This window comes from Lissotriton vulgaris, chromosome 6 (genome assembly GCF_964263255.1).
Source record: "Lissotriton vulgaris chromosome 6, aLisVul1.2, whole genome shotgun sequence".
Lineage (NCBI taxonomy): Eukaryota > Metazoa > Chordata > Amphibia > Caudata > Salamandridae > Lissotriton > Lissotriton vulgaris.
Genome location: NC_141694.1, coordinates 436,407,227 through 436,431,268, shown reverse-complemented (window position 1 = coordinate 436,431,268; position 24,042 = coordinate 436,407,227). Strand labels below are relative to the sequence as shown.

The 24,042-nt window shown below is 43.5% G+C and overlaps 1 protein-coding gene across 1 annotated transcript in view; it reads right to left on the bottom strand.

The window, feature by feature from the left end:
• The window catches only part of PRIM2 (DNA primase subunit 2), a 761,949-nt gene that overhangs the window by 331,994 nt on the left and 405,913 nt on the right, over positions 1 to 24,042 (bottom strand). The window contains exon 9 of the mRNA XM_086925646.1: positions 12,299 to 12,371. Coding sequence (XP_086781772.1) covers positions 12,299 to 12,371 — 73 coding nt within the window. The remainder of the gene's footprint in view (positions 1 to 12,298; positions 12,372 to 24,042) is intronic.

Here is a 24,042-nt window from a genome sequence, read left to right as displayed (position 1 = left end):
TGTATGTGCCCTCTGATTGCCCCCTGTGTCCGCTCACCTCCCCCTGTCCCCCACATCTCATCCTGCACTATCTCAAGCAAGCAGCAGCCATACAGGGGGCCGAAGTGCGCTGCTGCATCAAGTACTCCCTCTTCGCCTTCAACAACATCTTCTGGGTGAGTGTCCCGTGTGCAGGGTTGTACTGGAGGAGGGGGTGGAGGGGTATGGCTGTAAGTAATGTGTTTGTTGGGCATTGTCTACTGTATGGCAAGTAGTTGCGTCCTTTGTGTGTGGGGGGGGGGGATTGGTAAGGAGAGTTTTGAGGGACATTGTTTTTGTGTGACCTCTTGTCACGTGTGCTATCTTTCCATTTCTATGCTTTGCAGCTAAAAGTGGGTTGCATGTCGGGACTTGCAGTTTCATCTTTAGGACGAACAAACATAAAAGGAGCGCCAGCATATAAAGTGGATTATAACATCAGCACTTGTAGGTGTCTCACACGACAATAGGCCAGCCATCTGTGAGCTGTGTGTGTTTTCGTGCGAGAGACATAGAATGCGTGGGCTCTGTGTGTGAATGGGGCAGGGGCGGCACCATGTGCTGTCTCTCTGGGAGCAATGTGTCTGTTGCAATCGAGGGACTGTGCGATGCAGGAGGATCAACCAGAGGTGTGAGTCTGTTTGATGTGTAGATGAGTTTATGGCTTGTGTGAGGAAACCGCTTTTTTTTTTACTGTCGTGTTCTCAGCCCCCACCCGACCTCCTGTTCAGCATCCCCATTCAATTAACAAACCAAACACCCGCCCACAGGCGAGACTTACTGGCTTTGCCAAGGCTTATATTTTCCATCAGTTCACCCTTATTTCTAGATCAGGCTTTGTGAAAAGAAACTTTAAAGTTCCAGCCCCACCCGCCCCTTGTTCAGCTTATGTCCTCCGGTGTCAATGAGCATTACCTCCTCTTCACAGTGAGTAAGTGTAAACCAGGGTTGGATTGGTAATGAAAATCGTCCCGGGCACGCAAAAAAAAAAAAAAAAAAAAAAAATCTGCCCACATTTGCATAATGCCATTCCTCAACTGACTGCTTCGGCGCAATCTTATAATAAAAAAAGGAGGGGGTTTAAATAATGCACACGTTAGTTTACACTGCTGAAACACACCTGGACACAAGTGAGGCCACTTCTACTCGGGCCCCTGCCCCCGCTCAATATGTGCACACGTTAATGGCCCGGCCAGCTAGACAAAGGGAGTGATACCTCTGCCTGTTGCTAAACAGGAGGAAATGAGCGCCCATCTGCCTCTAGAAAGGCCATTCATACACCAACTGGGCCGCAGGCTGTTCGAACAATAGAGACACCGACCAAATCGGTCCCCCAGACTGCTCAAAAAAGCAGCCCAAAACGGATTTCGGACACCGGCCCCTCGGGCATTGCCCGAATGCCCACATTACCAATCCGACGCTGGTGTAAACTGATGTTTCCCAAAGAGACAGGCGCCTTTGTCTGCATTTACACAATGCAGTAAGGGGCATGCTCCATCAGGTTAACGTAACTTGTGAACCGGTTTGGGAGAGGGGCACATTCCTAAATTCTTCAGTTGCAGGAGCCCTTTAATATTCGATTCAACGGCTGCTGCATTTTCCGCATAATTATGGATTTGCTGCACACGCCACATAATGAATCATCTTTTGAACAAGTTTCAGAGTTTAATTTAAAAAAAAAATAGTTTTGAGCTTATACGGATAAAAAGGTAATACAACTCTGCCACACATGTTGCTGCGCAGTGGTAGACCTTTTGGTAAAGTTAACTGGCCACCTTCCTTTTGCTCATTGCTGTATTTGGGAGTTAAACTGCCACTAATGAGGTGAAACCCTTCCCCAGATAGTGTTAACATGTGCAAACATGACAACGTGTTTCAGTAATGCTACAATGCCACAAATGGGCTGCTTAAACTGCATATTTAACCTTTTCTTGCTGCAGAATCCCATTGGCCCAGAGGGTATATCAAAAGGCTATGAGGAAGAATCGAAGATTTCAGTAACAACTTTGAGTAATGAGGCTAAAGGATGAGTTCCTTGTGGCGGCCACAGAACACAGAGGTCACAGATTTCAGCACAGCAGAGGCTATTTTTATCCTTTAAAATGCACAGCAACAACAGGGTTGGATTAGGATTCAAAATCGGCCCGGGCACGCTAAATAAAAGTGGCCAACATTTGCATATTGCCCTTCTGCAAAACACAGCTTCAGGTGAAGTTTTATTTTTAAAAAACAGGAGGGGGGTCTCTTTCAATGGTATGTTTTCTTAACTTTACTTATATTAACAAGCATAAAAATGCAATAGGTCTCGCCTTTAATTACGTTAAAGACATTTGCTTTGCTATACAATACCATTAACAAAGCAAATGGCTTTAGATTAATAAAAGGTGAGACCTATTGCATTTTCAATGCTTGTTATTTAGTCTTGCTCTGAAACGCTTGGATAGCCATGGTTTACGTTTCAGGAAACGGGTAGGAAGCATACACATGTATTGAGGTTTAAGGGCAATAAACGGGCATTAAGAAATACGGACACTATTGTCCTTATAAAGAAAGCTCTCCATAGAGCTTAGCATTACCAAAGCAATTTCAAAAGGATATTTTACAAATATGCAACCTGAACAACTTTATACCATGCAGCGTGTTTTATTGAAAAATATTTCATATTATCTGCATTAGAAACCGCTGTTAATGTGTAAAGTGCAACTGTGAGATGGAGAGGCACGCCAAGACGTGCCTTGAGGCAAGTCTCTGCCTTATGATTCATCATCAAGAAGGGTTCAATCTGCCCTTCATATAAACCTAGCATATGGATAATTTTGTACATAAAGAATAAAGCACTGTAAAACACTCATTTCAGTGTATTACGAAAATGGTTGGTGACCAGAAAACTTCAGCTGGCTTTCTGTAGACACAGGTGGACAGACAAGGGTACCTCATGAATCCTGATGTAAGAGCTGCTTCCGGTATCAGGAGTTGAGGCGTACACAAGGCCAGACACTGGGCAGGCTTTAAGACTTACCTTGGCGCATAGAATTATTAATTATTGGCAGATATCGCCAGTATAAATCTTTTGTTAGGAAAGCTCAATCCGAGAACTGGCCTAGACAGTTTAAAGAAGGATAAGGCAGCTGGGTTGGACTGCTTGTCTGTCAAAATCTAGAAACAACTGATTGAGCAGCTGCTTATGCACTAAAAGAAACGAGGACGCCTGAATTCTGGCTTCATGCTACCATTACCATAATACTGAAGCCCGATAAGGACCCTAAAATTTGGCACTCACATAGGCCCACATCAATGTTTAACTAGGAAGCTGTAGAGATTCAAATCATATTTTGAAATACTAATAAAAAACAGTATTGGCAAAGCTGATAAGTCTCCCATTGTTGACCTATTGCAATGCAAAAAAAAAAAAAGAAGATGGAAAGAAAAGGGCGCCGCGATGACGTAGACGCATTTAATTTTGTTTTTTAATTTATTGATCCAAAATACAGGACGCCAATTGTGTTGGCATAGATACAAAAAAATAAATTTCATGTCAGGACCCGGAGGCGCAGATTAGGCTTTTCTTACTTCTATATTTTAACCAGCAGCCATTCAAAACCAAACAGTAAACACCACAAAAGACTTCATTTCCCATGAAGCTTCGAGACTAAACCATCAAGTTCATGTTAGAGTCTATCAACCAATCAGGCGCTTCCTGGGACGATAACGGACAACGATCCTTGCTGGACTTCCTCTTTCTTCGCTGCTAGCAGCCTGCGTCAGTCAAGTGCTCTGCCCTCAGTATTTGCTGCTTGGGATTGTTCTTGTCAGTAGTTGTGTTATTGATTGTATTTGATCTACACTGGTTTTGTATGCCATATGTGTGACTAATTGGAGGCTCTGCTTCTCTTACGTGGCCGCGGGGACGCTCTGTAGCTCCTACGCGGCCGCAATCGATTGCCGATGGGGAGTGCGAGGCGGTCCACCGACTGCCAGAGGGCACGCCTCCCTCCTTTCCGGTCAGGCGCTTTCCCTTCAGTGAGATGCAGCCAGATCGCCGAGCGCCTCCGTCCGCGTCTTGCGCCAACTCCAACCAGGAGCGGAACACTCCACAGGAGTACGATCATAGACTTTTGCAGCCTATTAGTTTGCAGATGAGCCCAGGTTGCTTCCTCTTCCGGCCGGTGTCACATGAGGGCGTTTGTTAAGTCTGCATGTTTTAGTGACCTTTTTACCAGTGTGGGCAGGGTCTGAAATCCCCACTCTCTCCCCCACACCCACACCGCCTATCCTGATCCAGCACTAGTGCTGCAAGGGCGTTTACAGCCCCTTATGGGTTCAGGTCTAGCGGTGTAGGGCTTTGTGAGGGAGGGCCTGCCTGTACTTCAACCAAGTCTTTTCAGACCCTCGTCTTCTCCTGGGTTCACTTCCCTCTCTAGGGACTTCATTTTTGGACTCTGTCCCACCCTTTCAAAACCTCTCACTTGGTGGGTGGCCACCACGTTATTTACCCTACTTACCTCACACCTACCTCTGGTTCTCAGCTCCCCCAGATTCAGGCAAAGATAGAGGAGTTCGCGACTGCTACGAGGAGGAGGAATGCCAATATTTTCCACTCACGGACGAGTTTTGTGACGGGGTTGATGCCTCCATTGTCAGGGCGGTCTCAGGGGTGGTGGCCCCTTTGGAGAAGAGGTTAATAGACCTGGCACAGAAGTGCCTTCAACCCCTCCCTTCGAGGAAAGACTACGGGGCCTTCAACCCCCAAACCTCCAGGACCGGCCTCTGCTTCCCTACCCCAGATAAACCGCACAAACTCCCTCACCCCAACAGGGTAGACTTGGATGCGTTTGATAGGTTAAAGCAGGCGTTCTTGGAAACCAAGGCCCCCTCTACGCCAATAGGTTCGGCCCCACCAGACCCCCGCCTGCAGATGCTCAGAGCGCAGTGGTCTCCGCACAACCCTCCGATGATTCCCAGGTTGGATCTGACGGGGATTCAGATCATTGGAGGTCTTAGCGCCCCTCCCCCCCTCGGCCCCTGGACCCTCCCCAAGCCACAGAACCATGGGGCGATGTCCAGTCGGACCTCCTGGATCCGGAGGACCTCCTACATTCTCGCTCTTTGAAGGGGGTAACTTGCGAAAAGGTGGCCAAATAAGTGATGAGTCGTTTGCGAAAACCCCTAGACCAGGAGGTCAGCTCCCACCTTAGAACGGAATGCCCTCGCCTGTCTCTTGACGGCAAGGTGGCAGTGACCCCCCCCGAAATTGACGCAAGAATATCAACCTTCCTGACTAAATACATTAAGGATCCGAAGAAGGGCATCTACAGGTCCTGGCGCGCATGCCAGGAAAAATTGTTGGACATCCCAGGGCCTTTGGGCATGATATTTGACATGGCAGTGGACACCGAGGCGTAGGGAGCCTTAATCCCACAGGCTGTCCTCTCCAGTTGGGCCCAAAGGGCTATCATTTTCTAAGGGAAAGCAAACTGCACCACCTCCTCGGAGAGGCACAGGTCGCTTCTCATCAAACTGGACCCGAAGCTTGCGAACTGGCCACCTCAGAGGCTGGTCAGGTGACTCAGGGCGGCCTCTTTGGAGACCCATTTGTGAAGGAGCGGAGTGAATTTGTCTCCACGTTTAACTCATTAGACAAAGCGCAATCCACTGTGAAACGCATTTTAAATGCACAGGTTTTGGCGGGGCTGGCCGTGTTAGGGGGTGCTCGGCTGGCCACTCCTCACAGATAGCCTGCACAGAAGATAAAAGTTGCAGAGAGGACAGTACCAGGACTCCTTGCGCTTCGGTGGGTTCGATCCCACGAGGGATCGTTCCACTCGCCGAGGCCAACGCAACGGAGCACGCGGTGGAGGCGCCCCCCCCCCCCCCCCTCTCATAGTGAGTTCTTCTATTATCTCATGTCTTTGCTTAGGGGCAGACTGGCTCACTTAGAAGACAATAGGCAGGTCCTCACGAGCAACACTTGGGTGCTCCAAACCGTGCAGGGTTTCCACATAGTTTTATAGCTTCCCAGTTCAGGTTTCCCCACCGGAGCCAATTCCGCTTTTCCGGCAGGGAGGCATTACTGATACAAAAGGAGGTCCAGGAACTCCTGGACAAACAGACACTCTGTCGCGCCTCTCCCCACCCAAGGCCCTTCTTAAGTAATCTTTTCCTGGTACAGAAACAGGACGAGGTGCAGCGTTCGGTGATTAATCTCAGAGAGTTCAACGAGTGGCTGATTTACTGCCACTTCAAGACGGGGAGCATTCACCACTTTGAGCTGACTAGCTCGTGGAGAGGCACCTGCGCGCCTGGCGAGGTACTATGACCCGAGAAGACTTTGGCAGCCTGCTCAGCAACCCCAAATATTTTCATGCCTAATCTCTACTGATGACGGATAATAATCCAGAAACACGTGTTTAGAGATGGCCAGCATTGATCTGCACCAACCTGGTGAAACACTCGAAAGAACTTTTGTGCAAGTACACACGCTTGATGAACTGCATCCACCATAATGCTTAAGGGCGAACCCGCTGGGAGGTGAAGCAGTGTGATCCCACATTTGTTTCCTGTTTAAAAGGCTCCTTCAAGTCGCTTTGAGCTGACAAGCTCGTGGAGAGGCACCTGTGCGCCTGGAGAGGTACTGTGACCCGGGAAGACTTTGGCAGCCTGCTCAGCAACCCCAAATATTTTCATGCCTAATCTCTACTGATGACGGATAATAATCCAGAAACACGTGTTTAGAGATGGCCAGCATTGATCTGCACCAACCTGGTGAAACACTCGAAAGAACTTTTGTGCAAGTAACACGCTTGATGAACTGCATCCACCATAATGCTTAGGGGCGAAGCCGCTGGGAGGTGAAGCAGTGTGATCCCACATTTGTTTCCGGCATTCACCTTCTCCGGTACCTGTTGAGTCCCAACGACTGCATGGTCCGCTTGGACCTCAAGGATGCCTACCCAACCGTCCCCATTTTCCCTCCCTTAATAAAATTGAAACTTTCCGTTACGGAAGCTGGGAAATTTTTCCTTCTTAGCGCACAAGCACTTTTGTCAACACGGAGCGGCTCAACAGCAAACAGTAGCTGTCAAGCCCTCCCAAAAAAAACAGTGTGCGGGGGGTTGGGAGGGGGGAGGTGCAGGTGAGAATTGGGTCGGGGGGCGAAGGAGTGGAGGGGGGGTGAGGGGGGCAACAGGAAATTGTTGAAGCAAGAGAGCAACAGAAATGTGCAAAAGTACCCAGGACCAAATGGCTACTGCCAGACACTCCAAAAGTTAAAACAATAACGTTTTGTTTTTAAAGGACCGCAAGAGGTAAGGGAACAACGTATTAGCAGGTGGGGGTGGAGGAAGCAGAAAAAAACAGAGGGGAGAAGATTTGAGTGTAGGAGAAGCAACACAAGGCAAAGAACAAGAAAACAAATGCACGAGTGCTTACTGTATAAAGAAAAAAGTAGTTCACTAATGAAAACAGTGGAAGGATACAATTCAACCAATCAAAAGGGATGATAAATAAGGTATTGCTACAAGGGAAGACCAAACAAGAGGAGCAAGACAAACAATTGAATAAGAAGCAAGCAAATATGATTGAAAAAGCCAACCAAGGGTAAGTAATGGGTGGATTATTCTGTGTGAAAATGGGAGCCAGTGCAAAGCAGAGAGAAAGGCAAAGTTCAGACCACGGGGGATGAGTCCTGAAATCCAACCGACTGCAGAGCCCTGGACAAACAAACCTATGAAGAGATTTTTCTGCAGGGGCAAATAAAACAGCATTGCCATATCTCGGGGAGGATCAAAGAATAGGAAGATGCATTTGAGTCCTACAGAGGAGGATATGAGTGTTTAAAAACTTTAGTCAACTACATGTCTAAAGACACGCTGGTGTCAACATATGTGCTTTCAGTATGACCTGCTTTGGCAGAGAAAGGTCAAGGACTATTACCTCTGGCCATTTAGATGAATTCCAGATAGGAACGGATTATTGGGTCGGGTAAAGCTCAGTTTCCTGAAGAACGAGTTTTAGAAAGTCATTAGCCATCCACCAGTAAGGAAGTGTCAAACAATCTGGCAAGGTAGATGATTGAGGCAACGTGGGCAAATATAACTGGCTGAGAGGACCAAAGATTAATTGAGTGTCCATGTAACATATAAAACTTTGCCCCTGCTACTTAAAAAAAAATGCTAGGGAGCTCATGTACATATGGAATAAAAGAGGCAACAGAATAGTTTCTTGGGGAACAAGACACACAACTGTAATATGATCAGAATGGCATCAGGACAACAGTTTTCTTTCAATTCTAAAAAAAACAATATCCAATTAAAGTGTAAGACCTTGTTGAGCTTTGAAATTATCACGTTGTGATCGGCAATAGGTCTAACACCAGTCCACTGACTTCATGGTCAGCCACTATACTTCTAACAGGTTTGATGTTACTCTTAGACCAGAAGATAGTGTGAAAGTGACAATAATTCATTTTCTTCAATATGCTGCTGAGGTTGATCAAAGACGAGTTTTTTTTATCCAAGAGTGTTTTCACTAATTAGGGCAGCACAAAGATAGTATGACAGTTCTTGCAATCATCTGTACTCAGCATTTTTTTCTTTTGTTTTTACAATGTCTTGACTGGTGTAATATTGGTGTCAAATGGAAATATTCCCACCTGAAAATAACAGTTAAATAATAGTAGTACCTTTATTTTGATAAGGTGCCATTTGCTTCAGCTAACAAACCAGACATAGCTCTTCAGGTAAACCTAAGAGGCAGCTACATCTGAAAGTCACCTGTAGCTGATTGTCTGTGATTGGAGCAAAGGATCCAGAACGAAATGTGATGGAATGCACAGTGTGCAGAGACTAATGTTCCCCGTTTAGAACATGTTCCTGTTATATACGGGAATACAATTTGTTAAGCAAAGTCTTTAATATGTTCTAGTGAAGGATCTTTATAAGCCTGTCAAGTGGCAGGTCCTTGAAGCTATTTGGTGGTTCCAAAGAGTTGTTGGGAAAGTAATAGTACTTTTCATAGTCTATCTGAGAAGTAGGCTCTTATACCCACAACATCAGTTCCTTGTATTTCATAGCCTTTGCATTACTGGTATCTTTGAGGTTGGCAAATAAACTTCATTTTCTCTCTGCCAAACACATTTCTAGTTCATGCACAGTTCAGGCATCAACCAATAGTTCAATCTGGACTGGTTAGCAAGAGATGTTTTTCTTACTGTAAGAGGAAACAATCTTAGCAAGAACAGATGTTCTATGTTTTCAGATATGCCTAGAAAATTTCAGGATCAGTAATGCGAAAATTCATGTAGAAATCTGCAAACAACCATGTTGGTAAAGATATAATGTGGTTGTGACGGGGCGAGACGCCCTTGTGAGGATGAAGACTGTGAGAATACAATTTCCCGTGACTGGTGGTCAGCTGTTCCCTTATCGCCCCTTTCTCTTCCCATCCAGCAGCCTACTTCCCTTTCTACTGAGGAGTGGCCGCCCGCTACTGCTGACTCTGTGCATCATTGGGGATACGAAGGAGAAAAAGGACGCTACACCTTTAAACCTGACTGGAGTGAAGACGAGACTCCGCCCATCCAGAGCGTCATCGAGCCAAAAGGAGGAGGATCCTGGAAGACAGTGGACGGCGATTTCCCGGAGGATGAAGGCGTTGTGGATCGGAGAGGGAGTGCGGACCAAGGACACTATGGAGAAGACAAAGCCTGGACTAGCCCAGCTGAGACCAGCAAGCCAGGAGGCCAACGTTCCGGCGAAGCGCCCGCCACGCTCCCACGGGAGGAGTGTGGCTTACAAAGGTACAGGGCAAAGTTGCGGGTTGGGCGGGTTGGAGTGGCCAGTATACTGTGTAACTAATCCGCGTATTCGATTCCCTGTACCCTTACCTCACGAGCACTACCGACACGGCAGTATTTGTATTATACACTTCGCACGTGGTTCCCCTCACTCCCGGCCCTTAAGTAAAAGTGCTCCGGACGTCCCATTGATTGTTCTTTATCTTTCATTCCTTTTTGGTGTCAGCGTAACTACTGGACATCGTGTGGAGGCCGTTTGGAAATTACCATTCTGGCTGCAACACCTCCCTGTCAACGCCGCAACACCCTGGAACTCCCTGCTTTTCCTAAGGGCGTCAGAACGGAGCCTGACGAGTTCGCCCGGATAAGACTTTCAAGCAGGAGAAAGAAAGCTTATTTGAAAATAAAGCCCTCTTTAAAAGCGTTATTTCAGCCTTCTGACTCCGTTCCTTCCCCTCCAGACCCTACCCCAGTACAGTGGTCCATGTTCAGATGCCTCTAGTCTCGGTCTCGTGAATTTAAGGAAGTCATCTTAAGATAATTAATTTCAAATGGTCTCACCTTAGCAACACAGTAACCACTCAAGGTAAATAAGGCCGGGGGGTGGTAGTATTGCTTTTATATTTTGATTTAAAAGGATCATCGCTTTTCAAGCTTTAAAGCAGTGTCAATAAGTGGAATTTTAAACAATAGCATGTGTAGTGACTCAATATTTTCCATCCCGATCCAGGATTCTCATCACATAGTACTGAAAGGCTGCAGACAAACAATTTGGTAGAACAACAGTGAGGAAGACAAAAATGATTTGGTTACATTTAAGCCTTGGGATGGGATTCCATTCAGGGCAAGAGTTCAAGATTTAATTAAAGACCATCGCCTTAGCTTAAAACTACGTTGTCCACTCTACTGTACTTAATTCTGGTGTTATACAGTTTGCATTTACAGATGTAGCAAATTGTTGGCTGGAGTTTTAATTTAAAGAACAATCGTATGATTGTATGTGCAAGAAGGAATAAAGGGGACTTTCTAATTTTCAAAATAATTTTGGGCGCAAGCCATTAGCGAATTTCAAAGTGGATGGTTTCTGTAAAGTGCACGGTAGAATTTCAGCACACTTTAAATCAACCTGTTTACTAAACAACATCAATTTATAAGCTCTGTTTTATCAACAAAGGAAAGAAATAGTACATTTCCCATGATTAGACATCAGATAATCATTTTGCCAACTTGAAGCCAAACTGGGCATGACATACAGTAAAATAAATTGTTTTATTTGTATACCATTTGCACAGGAAAAAAATTATATATGGTAGGGTTTATTCCTTCAAATAAATATAACAATGATTAAAACATTTGAGAAAATTGATGCTTACCTAATTTGTTAAGGAAATTTGATTTATTTTGAGCAGTTTGATATATTACCTTGGAATAAGTTGGTTTAATATTCCTATGAGCAAAACATTTAGGCTCATTGGAGGAGGTAACACATTTTGCAGTTTATATATGAATTGATTCTGGCAATTGGAAAGGTCTTGTTTTAAGTGTTCAAATGTATACAGGGAAATTTCCATTGCCAACTAGTTAAGCCAATGTAATAACCATTTCAAAATTGTAGTCTGTTCCTATTATATGAGATCTGTCTAGGAATCAAGGGGCATATGAAAGTTTAAGATGTAAAGAGGGTCTTTCTTCTAAATAGGATCTCACAGTCAAGTTAATACAGTTGGTCTAAAATACATTAGCAACTTGTACACCAGGATACCTTATGAAATGCCACTCAAAATAGAAGGTTAATAATTTTTTTTTACGCACGATCCAAAGTTTTATTTATTGATTAGCACTGATAAAATACATTTCATCTAGAAAGCTGAAGGGAAATCGACTGAACATGGAAGGATTATTATGTCTCCTGTACTGATGTTATGGGTGATCCTGAATGTTCAGAGTGTGAAATTTGTAACAGAATGTGAATGTATGCAATGTTGGAAATAATTTTTTTGTACACATATTAAGTTGCACTTCTAGAAAAGTGAAATAAAAGACTTACAAAATAAATCAATCTGAATAATATATAGATGGAACTAATGCCCTCAATTGAGCTACAACAAAACCTTGAGTAAAACTAGGTACTCGTTAGGTACTCACTATGTAAAAAATATTCCTAATGGGAGGAGCAAAATGTCTCACCTTAACAACACATTAATTGAAAAAGGCATTAGCAAATGAATGCTAAAAACAGGATTGCAAATTTTAAAAGATTATGTTAACATCTCCACAGCAATACTGAAATATGTACAATTGTTTACAGGATGTATGTGTTATAACAATATCCAACCAAAATGCACGATAAGCTATGCCTAAGTAAGGCAAAATCCATAATAAAAAACATACTCTTAGATAAGGAATTCAACAAACCAAGACTCTTATGCTTTATATAAAGAACAAGAAACCAACAGTAACCCAGAAATTGAATGATGAATTACTTACCGAATCAATTTGTTCCAGGGAAATTGTTCCAGCATTTTTCTGGGCACTATAGTCTTTGCCAATATAGCAATGGCTGAAAAAAACATAACTTCATTAACATTTAACAATGTACAACTTAAAGAAAGCATTCTTAACTAAAATGTCTTTTGAAAATTAAATTAATATACATATACAATTTAGCATAAGAGTGTTTTTGTGCATAATGATGATAATATGTTCTTGAGACAGTTTCCAATAAGCTTTGATGCTGGCCAACTGTCTTGCTTTCATTAACATCCACCAATTAAGTAACTTTTGCTTTATTTTAGTTTTTGTTCTTTCAGCTGGTTGTTTTAGGTGCTAAATGTACAGAGACTACAAGTGGCACAAAGCTGAGAAGGAAGTAAAAAGATTTTTTTGTTTAACATACTGCAAATGGGCTCAGTGCACGCTCCACTTCAAATGTGGAGAGTAGAACTAAAAGTTGTCCTACCTTTAACAACTGTCACTTCAATAATGAATCCAGAAAGAGGTGAGGAAAACAGCACTTTAAGCGTGTGTGCAGTGCTTCAGCTTTTTCCCTAAGAAAATTAGGCCTTTCTAAATAGCGTACTATTTGATAAGCAATATGGATATGCGGGAGCATGCTTCCCAATGACACAATGTATGGACAATCACTACTAATCATTTAGCACAAAACAGGACCAGTTTTAGTAAGCTCTTACACTACTTGGCAAAGCCAACAAGAACTGCAGTTTTAGGTCTGGAATTTGCCAAGAACTTTAGAGGTTACTAAATTTATATATTTGTTACACTTACTTAAAGAGGCTTTCATCTAGCCCTCTTTATCCATTTGGTATGTTGTGTCACTCACATTTGCCTTCTATCCACTAAAGCATATGCCACAGGATAATGAGTTAGCCTGTTTAGCCAATGGCTAACATTACTGAATTACACCATTCAACTCTTTCACAAGGAGCACATCCAAACACTAAACAGTTTTCCTCCAGTTCTAAGGACATATATGACAATATGTGTTTTTGACCCCCAAAAATATTTCTGTTTTTAGCCAATGATATTTGTTTTATATTGAGGATGGCCAACTAGCAATCAACATTAACATGTTTAACACCTTCGATGCTCATGAGGTACACCTCTCGTACACTCATGACGAGCTGAGCTCGTCATGAACAATGGGGATCAGAATATTTCAGCACAGGAGGAGAATAGCATCAGCATCGATGGTGTTAAATAATCATGAAAAAAACAGCATTCAAAAAAATCTAGCAGCACTAACTGCCTTGCCAATACTTAAACAAGTTGGTTTAATTTGCACAGTCTCTGACGGCATGATTTTATTTTGAATTATAAATTAGGGAATAAGGATGACAATGGTGAAAAAAGAGGTTTAATATTATAGCACGTTTTATAGTTCGAAACAAATCCTAAGAGGCAACTAAGAAGAGCTTCCATTTACCATTAATCCACATAGGCACAGTTAAACTGGTAAATAAAGAGCAACCTAGAGATAAATTATTAAAATTCACATTATTCAGTACTCCACAGCCATAAGAATCTAACAGGTACCTGAGGACCCTCTAATTTCCCTCATCCCCATTATGGTATCATCAGCTTTGGGACCACCCAAATTCCGAATACAGGACAATGTCAATGAATTTGGAGCAATACCAACATGCAAATCACAGAGATGGTAATAAGGGATTATAAAGTTTCCATCTGAGAGCCCACTAGACGCTAGCGATTATGCTGGCTTTTTTATACGTAGGGGTGGGGGCTGCCAAAAAAGGGCAACCTAATGCCCCCCCCTCAAAATAGCCACAGTCTTCCTGCCACCGTTGGGGGCATATGGGGGCAATAGCCCCCGATTATCCCCTCCCAAGGACAGCAGAAAGCCCTCTAGGCACTGATGTTTTTTTGCAATATGCATACCTGTGTATTTTGGGTCCTAGAGCAGCCGGCACTTAGGGAAACATAGCAAACCTGCATATTTTTGAAAACTGGACACCAAGGGGAATCCAGGATGGGGTGACGTGTGTGCTTCTCACCATTTTCTGTTATCCAACATCCCTTGCAAATCTCAAACTTAGTTAAAAAAAAACATTTTACCCACATCTCTGTGATGGAAAGTTCTGCAGTCTAAGGGGAGCAACAAACTTCCACCAACCAAGCATTCCCCCAAGACTCCAGATAGCCAGCATTGGCATAACCAATAGGTCTCGCCTTCGGGACTTTATACGTTTTCAGCTAGAGCTATTGGCTTTGCCAATGTTTTTAAGCTATGTTGTAGGGAATTGTGGCTGCTGTGCAATATGTTGAAAAGCTATAATAAAAAAGTGTAATTAGCATTTTTGTTAATTTATGTATAATCAAGAAATTATGTACCACTAAACAACCCTATTAAAAAAACAATTAACATCAAACATGTCTTCTATTATATTTGACCTTGAAATGCTGCAACCTCTTCCTGTCAGTTCTAATGCTTGCTATAGGAAGGTAGAGATAGAAGAAAGGTACAATGAGGGAGAGATAGTGGGGACCAAGATTGGCAGTTTCCCGCGATAACAAAGCAAATAAGAAGAGAGACAGATGACATTAAGCTATTTAGAAAAGAAAAACAGACCGCAAAGGTGAAAGGTGCACGGGGAGTGAGGCCCTAACTAAATATACAGAATGGGGTGACATGAAGGAAGATGCACAGGCAGATAGGCAGGCAGGGAGGCAGTCATGCATACCTAGAGTGAGAGAAAGCCTGGGAGGCAGGTGAGGGAAGGACAGACAGAGGTGGGCCCAGCAGTCACAGAAAGAGCAGGGACAGATTATGGGAGAGGTGTGAGGGATGCCCTCAAGCGGGTCTGGGGTGGGGTCAGATTAAGTGAGGGAGTGAGCCAGAAGAGAAGAAAGGGAAGGGCATGCTTGTGGGAGGCAGAGATCGACCAGTAACACGCATAGATGAAATAGACAGGGACGGAGAGAAGTGAGCCCAGAGAGTGAGAGGAAGGGATTGGAGAGAGGCATGTAGCCATACAAAGACAAAGAGAAACAGGCTTAAAGTTAAAGAGAGGCACATGACTATAGCGAGGGGTTTATAAACGGGCAGAGTGCTAACAGGTAAAGAACAGAGAGGAACAGAGGAAAAGAAATACAGGCAGACAAATGCAGGGAATGGAGAGAGGTTTTGATGGGGAGACGGCACAGAAGAGGGACACTGGTGGACAAAACGGGGCAGAGAGGAGCAGAGGTTTCTGAAGAGGTTTGCTGTTCAATCCTTCCACATAAAGACTCTGAAAACATTCTAAAAATGTTCAGGGTATATAAAACAACCAATAAAAGGGTTAACATTTTAAGAAATAAGATGACTGCGGTAACATTATAGCACCTTAAAATGGGAATTAGGATGCTGCATCCCAAAAATAGATCGTAGACACATCCACTGCCTCCCTTTCATGACCAAAGATACAAGGAAAAATTATTAATTTAAATAAACTTTTCATTCAGGTCGTATCAGAGGAGGGGGTCGTTCCAGCAATAGATTGGGTGTGCATTTTTGAAAGGAAAACCATTGACAGATGGACAGACCCCTCTTTATTTCTGACATGCTTGCCTCAAACCCCTACAAGTGATGCATATTAAATACACATTGTTAATACGGTGTGCTCAGTTTACCCGACGAAATTTGAGAACAAAAGGTAGGTGGGGGGCGCACATTCAAATTCATGTGGCCATTGTCCTCTGTCAGATGGAATGCAAATTCTCCAGATGACGGGTGACAGGACAGATTAATAGCAGCAGAAGTGGATGAAATGAAGTCCAATTGTAATAAGATACAAGGAGATTGAGCAAGGTGCGATATAATTTGTTCAGGGCATGTGCCAGATGTAGTGAGACACCCGGCTACTGCAATACACTGTTGCAGCAGCAACTGTGCAGGGCTCGGACCGGGGAGTATAAATAAACGGTGAGCAGACCTCAGCACATGTGGATGACGCCGTGGAACTACATACTGTGGGCTGGTGTCCCCTTATTGTGGCGCATGCCAAGTTAGGCCTCATCGTGCTTGATCAGTCGGCTCTCACATGCAGCCGCATGCCCTTAGTCGTCTCCCCAGACACAGCCACCATCACACCATTGAGCAGCGCCTTGAGAGCAGTGGTTTCTATGACCGGACTGGACATGCTGGTGACACCAGGACATGGTGGCGCACCTTCGTACTCCATCCGCCCCAGCCAAAGGGGGTCAGCGAGCCAGAACTTACATGGGCGAGTTAATAGCTGTGGATTGAGAATATTCTGGTGAACTTCTGATCTTTCCCAAGAAATGATTCTGTCGAGATACAGAACATAATGCGCCCCAAGCACTGCCGTGGTTATTTTTTTATTCTACTGTAACAAACGCGCTTTTGTCTGGCTTGCACTTCTGAAGATGAAAGGGGCCAAGGGTCGGTGATGACATGCGTGCTTTGCAATCTGCTGCAGAACAATGAAAGTTTATTTCATGTCTACAAAATACCAGCGCCGAGGTACTGCACAAACACGTGTTTACCATGAAGACTGACTGCACTGAGATCAGGGACCATGCACAGAAGAAAAAAACATTGCAGGTTTTATAATCTTTTTTATCAAGCCAAGTGAAAACATTCTTTTAAGTCGTAGGAATGCAGTTCAGTTTCATACGTCTTTATTTCGAATTTTAGACCATGAAATACTTCATAAACAATACATACATAATTCATAAAATACAATACATTATAACATTTCGACATTATTCAATAAAACGTCATCAATCCATTAAAACTTAATTAAATTAACTTTAGAGACGTACAGAAATTCATTCGTAATGAAGATAAGAAGTATCACCTAATCATATAACTGATGGGTGCCTAGCTCTGATAACCCATACCCACCCTAAAAATTTTGCCACACCTATGGTCACACATTCAGAGGTGTTGGATCTTAAAACCCGAAGAGCTTCCATGCACCCCCGTGACTTTATCCTTTTGCAGATGAGTTTGAGCCATTTGCGCCGAGGAGCAATGTAAGCTGGACAGGCGAAAAAAATGTGACCTATGGATTCCTTTTGGCCATTACACCAAGGGCAGAACTCTGTTTGCTGTCCACGCCATTTGTATGTAAACGTCCTTACAGGTAATGAGCTAACTCTAAACTGATGATAGAGTTTTCTATCCAAACTTTTAGTAATGCTATCCCAATAGGTCTCTGTGCAGAAGTCTACCTTGTGGTTCAAAAACAAGCCTGTCAGGTTTGCAGACTGTGATAACATGACAAGTTGTTCTTTTACAGTTGCCCAATATAATAGTTTAAATTCTTGCTTTGACGGAAAAGCATTGTTTCCCGGATCTGACCACTGTAAACCTAAGCCCATATTTTGCAATGTGGACTTCACAACCCGGAACCACGGAAGGGTACCAGACTCCATAATTGATCTTTGATCTAAGATTTCGTTAGCAAATAAAACCAATTCTGGTGTGGACCATATGCGTCTCCACAGAGCTACCATCCTAAAACGAGCTAAATCTTTCATAGATTGACAGCCCATGTCTAAAGTAAGGGGTAGTATAGGGGTATATTGTGGGAGACTGACCAAGCTGTGCAAAAACTTGTTTTGAATTTTATCCTGCGGGGCAAGATCTACAAAACCCCATAGGTCTGCTCCATAAAGGATTGCAGATCTTATTTTTGCGTTGTATATTTTTATTGCTGGTAGTATCGTAGGAATGCATGAAATAGGATTATAGCCCTTAAATTTCAGTTTGTCACCAGTCATGCTCAGAATAAAAGGTCACTTGATCTACAATTAACAACATGATCTTTGTATAGGAAGTAGTTAAAAACAAGCCGAGTTTAATTAATTAAGTAACATAAATTTCCTTCATGCACAGGATCATAGACTTCAGGTCAAAATGGGGCCAGCAACTGCTTGCCATCTTACATGCAAGTGCTTATAGTGAACATTGTTGTTCCTTCCAAGAATGCTATGAAGCTAAGGTACCCCCTGATTATTTGAGGTCCAAGAGGAGAGGGATAAGGAAAATACAAACTGAAGCAACCTCTTGTCTGACCTATCTATTTTAACTATTGGCAATAGCTCTGCTTGTAATGATTTAGTATACAGCACAAAATGATATTGCTTTTTTTGTATATAAAAATAATAATGTTTTACGAGGATTTCCCAGAAGACTTGTACGACAATCTCTTAAACGAGCAAAATACTACAGCAGGGATGCATTGATCAACAATACCCCTAAACAAGCTTCAGATAAGCGGGTCTGTGTAGTATACCACTCCAGTATAAACTATAAAATCAGGCAAATACTGGATTAAAACAGGAAGATTCTTAACACTAATTAAGGAGAGGAAAACACTGCAGAAGCCTTTGGTAGCTTTTAGGAGAAACTCAAATTTAAGAGACAAATTGGTTCACAGCAGATCTAAAGCACACGCAGAGATCAGACAAACAACCATAGATGGGTTACTTCCGCCAGTAGGAAATTACAGATGTGGTAATTGCCATGCCTGTGATTTATTCATTACCACGCAGACAGACATATGGAGACAAATCAGGGGCTATGAAACATATGTCAAATTGCAGAAGTTCCAATGTCATCTACCTGATACTTTGCCCATGTGGGCTGGGATACATTGGGGAAACTTCAAGAGAGTTCCGTACTAGATTCTCGGAACACAAATCTGCAATAAAAACAAATAAACTACGAGAACCTACGGTAAGCCACGAACATAACCAACAACATACAGAAAATGACATGAGGTGGGTCATTTTAGAACATGTAAGAATGGCACCAGGAAAAGACCCCACCAAAACTAGAAAACAAAGAGAAACATACTGGATTTTCTCCTTGGAAACTGTCCGAAGGGGACTAAATGAAGAAATAGTGTGGGTGGTAACTACCTAACATATTCCAGGGGAAACTCACCGTGGGCTGTTGCTGTTGCTTTGCACCTCCAATTGCTATATCTGCTTCCAGGGAGGACAACGAGCCTGGGACCTTGGGTGCAACCGATTGAGACTGCCTAACGCTCACCGCCACAAGACCCCCGCGAGGACTACGTGTCCCAGCAGCCCTGTGCCTCTCACACCCGAGGCCCATTTGGCCCCTTCCCTTACTTGTACATAACTGTCTTTCATACCCGCTTTGTGGGACGCGCACGCCAACCCCCGCGAGGACTACGTGTCCCAGCAGCCCTGTGCCTCTCACACCCGAGGCCCATTTGGCCCCTTCCCTTACTTGTACATAACTGTCTTTCATACCCGCTTCGTGGGACGCGCGCCGGGCAAAGCCCGGCGCGCGGGCAGGCCCGTCTGTGGCCGTCAGGGGCTGAAGGAGGCTGGGCTGGGCCACCCCTTTTAGCCCTCCTGGAAGTGACCGCCACTGGCTTGGTATTTTCTTGTTGTGGTAACTTATTTATTTTATTGTTTATCCAATTAGTCAAAGCTTGCCCCTGTATGGTTTTGTTTTATGAGTAGCTTCGCTAGAGGGGCTGACTAGTATATTATCTTTTATCCTTTTGTATAAACGTGTAGTTTAATTTGTTCTTATGTCGTAATTTGACAAAAATCGGGTTAGCGTTTAGCTCAGCTACACAAATTTCTTCTTATCTTGACCACGTTTGCGGAGGCCATTTTGTATTGCTGGCTTCCATTTTCATGAACATGCTGCCTCGTGGTCAGCATGCCCTTTTGTCCTTCCTCTGTACCAATGACCATCTAACTTGCCCAGCAACAGGCTAATTTTAGTACTGGTCAAGCTTGCGCATGCGTAGTCAAACTCTCTGTATTAGTGGACGGTCATCGCTTAGGAATGTTCCCCAAACTGACCGGTGGTACTAAAACTCCTCCCATAAGTTGGCTGTGTTCCAGAAATGTCCTTATATGTACCTAAACTGAGCAAATGTATTCCGCCTACTCTTTTTATTACTGTAAAGTTGTATAAAAGAGGTCGCACACCGATGTTCGGTGTGATCCTTCTTGCATGGCCGAAGGGTGCTGTAGGATTGTACCACCACCCCATGGGGTCTTAATAAACTTGTCTTTTGCATTTCCAGTTTCAGTTCCAACTTCGATGTTACGGTGTCATGGAGTTTTTGCAGAGTATATAGATCTGAGAAAACCCAATACCACAATTGGCGACCACGAAGGGACTCATCGGAGACTCGGATGCCCGAAGGAGAGGTCGTGACGAAGGATTGGAAACTCGCCATGGACGCGTACACTGCCACTGAGTGACCCGAGTCTTGGCACCCACGGTGTTTTCTTCCTTTCCTTCTGATCTGACCTTTCAGGTGGCGCCAGTCCTCGACTGAGATCCTGATCGGTTGGGTTGTCGTACAGTGCCTGTTTGGCTGATTCGATTAAAGAACTTGGCAGCTGGAACCTGGATATTTGAGAATTTGGTAAGCTTTTGATTGGTAAGATAGTCTACTGACACTTACTGTGGCTTTTTGGATTGGTTTGAGTTAGCTAACATTTGGATCTATGATTTGAGTTATATGTGGAGTGCACCTCACATAGGCAGGCAGTGTAGAGATATTTCTCTGATTTTGTATTTGTTTGAACGGCGCACCATGTGTAAAGCATATTAAGTACCATTTTTATGTAATATTGCGTTTGTGATATTTTGACATGCCTGTTTTAAGCACACTTCGAGGAATGTGCTGTCTTGGAAAGGGTACCAATTATCGATTAAATGAATCTCAGCCGGGTCCCCCAGAGGGGACACCTAATCGTGAAATGTAGATCAAATTTGGCCTTCCCCCTATTATGTATAGTACATTGTGGCACAAATATACCAAGACTGACCGTGAATTGCAATGGCCACTACATGGGTCGTTTGATTTACGAAAGGTTCAATATGTGGAGCAATGTTTGTTTCAGCGCAGGTCTAGACAGGATATGTTTGATTGTGTACGTATGTGGGAGAAAGCGGTGCGTGAGCAAATGAAGCGTGAACAAGCCTTGGCGGACAAAGAGCAGCGAAAGGCTGCTCGTGATAAGGCTTTACAGCTGAAGGAAAAAGAATTGCAGGAAAAGAAAGAGAGGGAGACACGGGAACGTAATTTGAAAGTTAATAGTCAATTTCCTATTCGACGTCCTCTTTATCCTGTCCTTACTAATGAATTTGATGATTTTTCATTGCTAGACCGTTGCCCGCCTCCGTATGTTTCACCTACGGCTCCGAATGAGGAATTGGATGAAGACGATCAAGGGGATAGTCGTACCAGGCTAAGTGTTGATCGGGCTGCGGAATTGCGTGGGTTTGCTTGAAAACTTAATCTTAAATATATAACTATTCAGAGGTTGATGACCATATGCGTAAGTGGTCCGAGAGAGAACGGTTGTATTTTCTGAGTCATTTTGGAGACGAAGTTGTAGAACGGTTTAGAAAATATTCATCTGAGTTGGAACCAAAGGATGTATCAGTTGGTTGTGAGAATTTGCGTAAAGGTATTTTTGTTCTTACAGATGCGGATTCGTTTTTCCAACGGTTGGTCCATCTGCGAGATGAGGCGTTACAATTGCGGGCAGCGAAAAAGGCATCAGACTCGGCTGCGCCTGGATTGACGGAGATATCCAAAGAGTGGCCTATCTTTGGAGCAGATAAGAGTTCTACATGCCTATGCGAGAAGCTGCACCTTTATATGTCCCTCCTAAAGGGCAAGGTACAGATGATGATAAAACGTCTGTGAATGCAAAGGGTTATTTTATATATGATTGGGTTTACACGCCGTGGAATAGAACAGATGTTATGGCACTAGACTGCTCTGCCTGACCCTCGTAAAAATCCAGCAGCTTTCTATGAAGGAGTGGAAGGGGCTATTTCTTCGTGTGTTATGACATTAGTTGATATTGATCTTTTCTTTGGGTTAATATTGCCTCCTGATATGTGGAGAGCGATTCGTAAGTTCGATGATCGAGCGATTCTGGGTGCAGATTGGAAAGATCTAGCCCAAGCTGATTTGGATAGGAAGCCCACGTGTAAACCATGCCAATTAATATTAGATGGACACCCTGCAAAAACTATATGCCAAACACTTATTATTCCGGATCAATGACTGGCTGGAGGATTCAAAAATAATCTCTAAATTCCAAGCTGGGTTCAGGAGTAAGACCAGCACCATAGATCAAATATTTAGATTCTGTTGTTTGATCTGGAAGTACGTGCATATTAGGAAAGGTCATTTGTATGTAGCTTTCGTTGACCTAAGAGCTGCATTCGATCTTGTCCCTCGCAGCTTGCTCTGGAAAACCTTAAGTGAAGTAGGCTTACCAGGGTGCCTTTTGGCACAAATAGTTGAGCTGCATGCTGGAAACTATGCAAACATCAGGTGGGGTCCAAATGGTGAGCTGACGCGCAACATCCCTATTGAACGTGGGGTTCGCCAAGGGTGCGTCTTGGCCCCTACCTTGTTTTCTCTGTTTGTTAATGATGCTCCTGAATATTTGAATGGTGTATTAATGATTCCCCGCAGCTCAATGGAGAAAGGGTGCCTGCGTTGCTCTTTGCGGACGATACTATTCTTATATCTCAGACCAAGAAGGGACTCCAGGCACTCCTAAACTCCTTTAGCCAATACTGCATGACAAAGGGTTTGGAAATTAATGCAGATAAAACGAAGTGTATGGCATTAAATCCCAGCAAACCAGACAGAGGGTTTTTGACCTTGAATAGTCAGAAATTAGGAACTGTGGAAAACTTTTCTTATTTGGGTGTTGCACTTGATTCAAAACTAAGTTGGAAAGCCCAAATTGAGAAAAGTAAGATATCATATGCCCACAACGTTAAGCCAATCATATGTAGATTGAACGCTAGTACAAGTAAGAGTGTAACCCCTGTTTTAGAACTTTTTAAATTCAAAATCCAATCTGCTGTGTTGTATGGAGCGGAGATATGGGGACCTTGGGCAAGAGATAGCTTTCAGGGCTTGGACAACAAATTCATGCGAGCCATTGTAAGGGTCCCAAATAGTACACCCTTAATACCCCTCCAGCTTGATTTGAACTTTAAAAGAACAGACTATTTTGCCATTTTAAGACCATTAATGTTTTGGGTTAGGTTATGGACCACCCCAGAACTGGTAGAGTACAGAAATGGTCTACAAGAACTGCTGAACCTTGATTCTTTTAATTCCATCCAGTGGCTTGTACATATCAAAAAATGGTTTACGCTCCTGGGCCTGTACTCAATGTGGGAGAATCCTGATAATTTACCGGCCTCTTCTAAATTAATAGTTAAGCGTGCCTTCTGGTCTCACATGAGTGACAAGCTCGTACATGGAAGTAGAGTTGGGTCCGCAATTCAAGACTTTCTATCCTTTAAGGATGAATTTCGCTTTGAATCATTTTTGGATGAAATTGAGCCACCTATTGCAAAGTCCCTTTATTTGAAGTTCAGATATGGGATCCTTATGCTGAACTATAATACAGAACGATGGTCACAGAAAAGACTGGGAGAATTGAATGTCAAAAGCGGGTGTTGCCCCATGTGTTTAAACCCCTGTATGGAGAATGAGGTTCATATGCTGTTTATATGTAGTGCCTACATGAAGGCTCGAAAGAAATGGTTAAAACCCATGTGTACCCTTCTAGGAACCAGATCCTGTTCTATAGCCTATAGGATCATAAAAAGCAATACAACCCAGTTCATTGTATTTAGTATAAGCAGGTTCCTCTACTCTGTTTACATTACTCGCAGGAAAAATGGTCAGGTACTC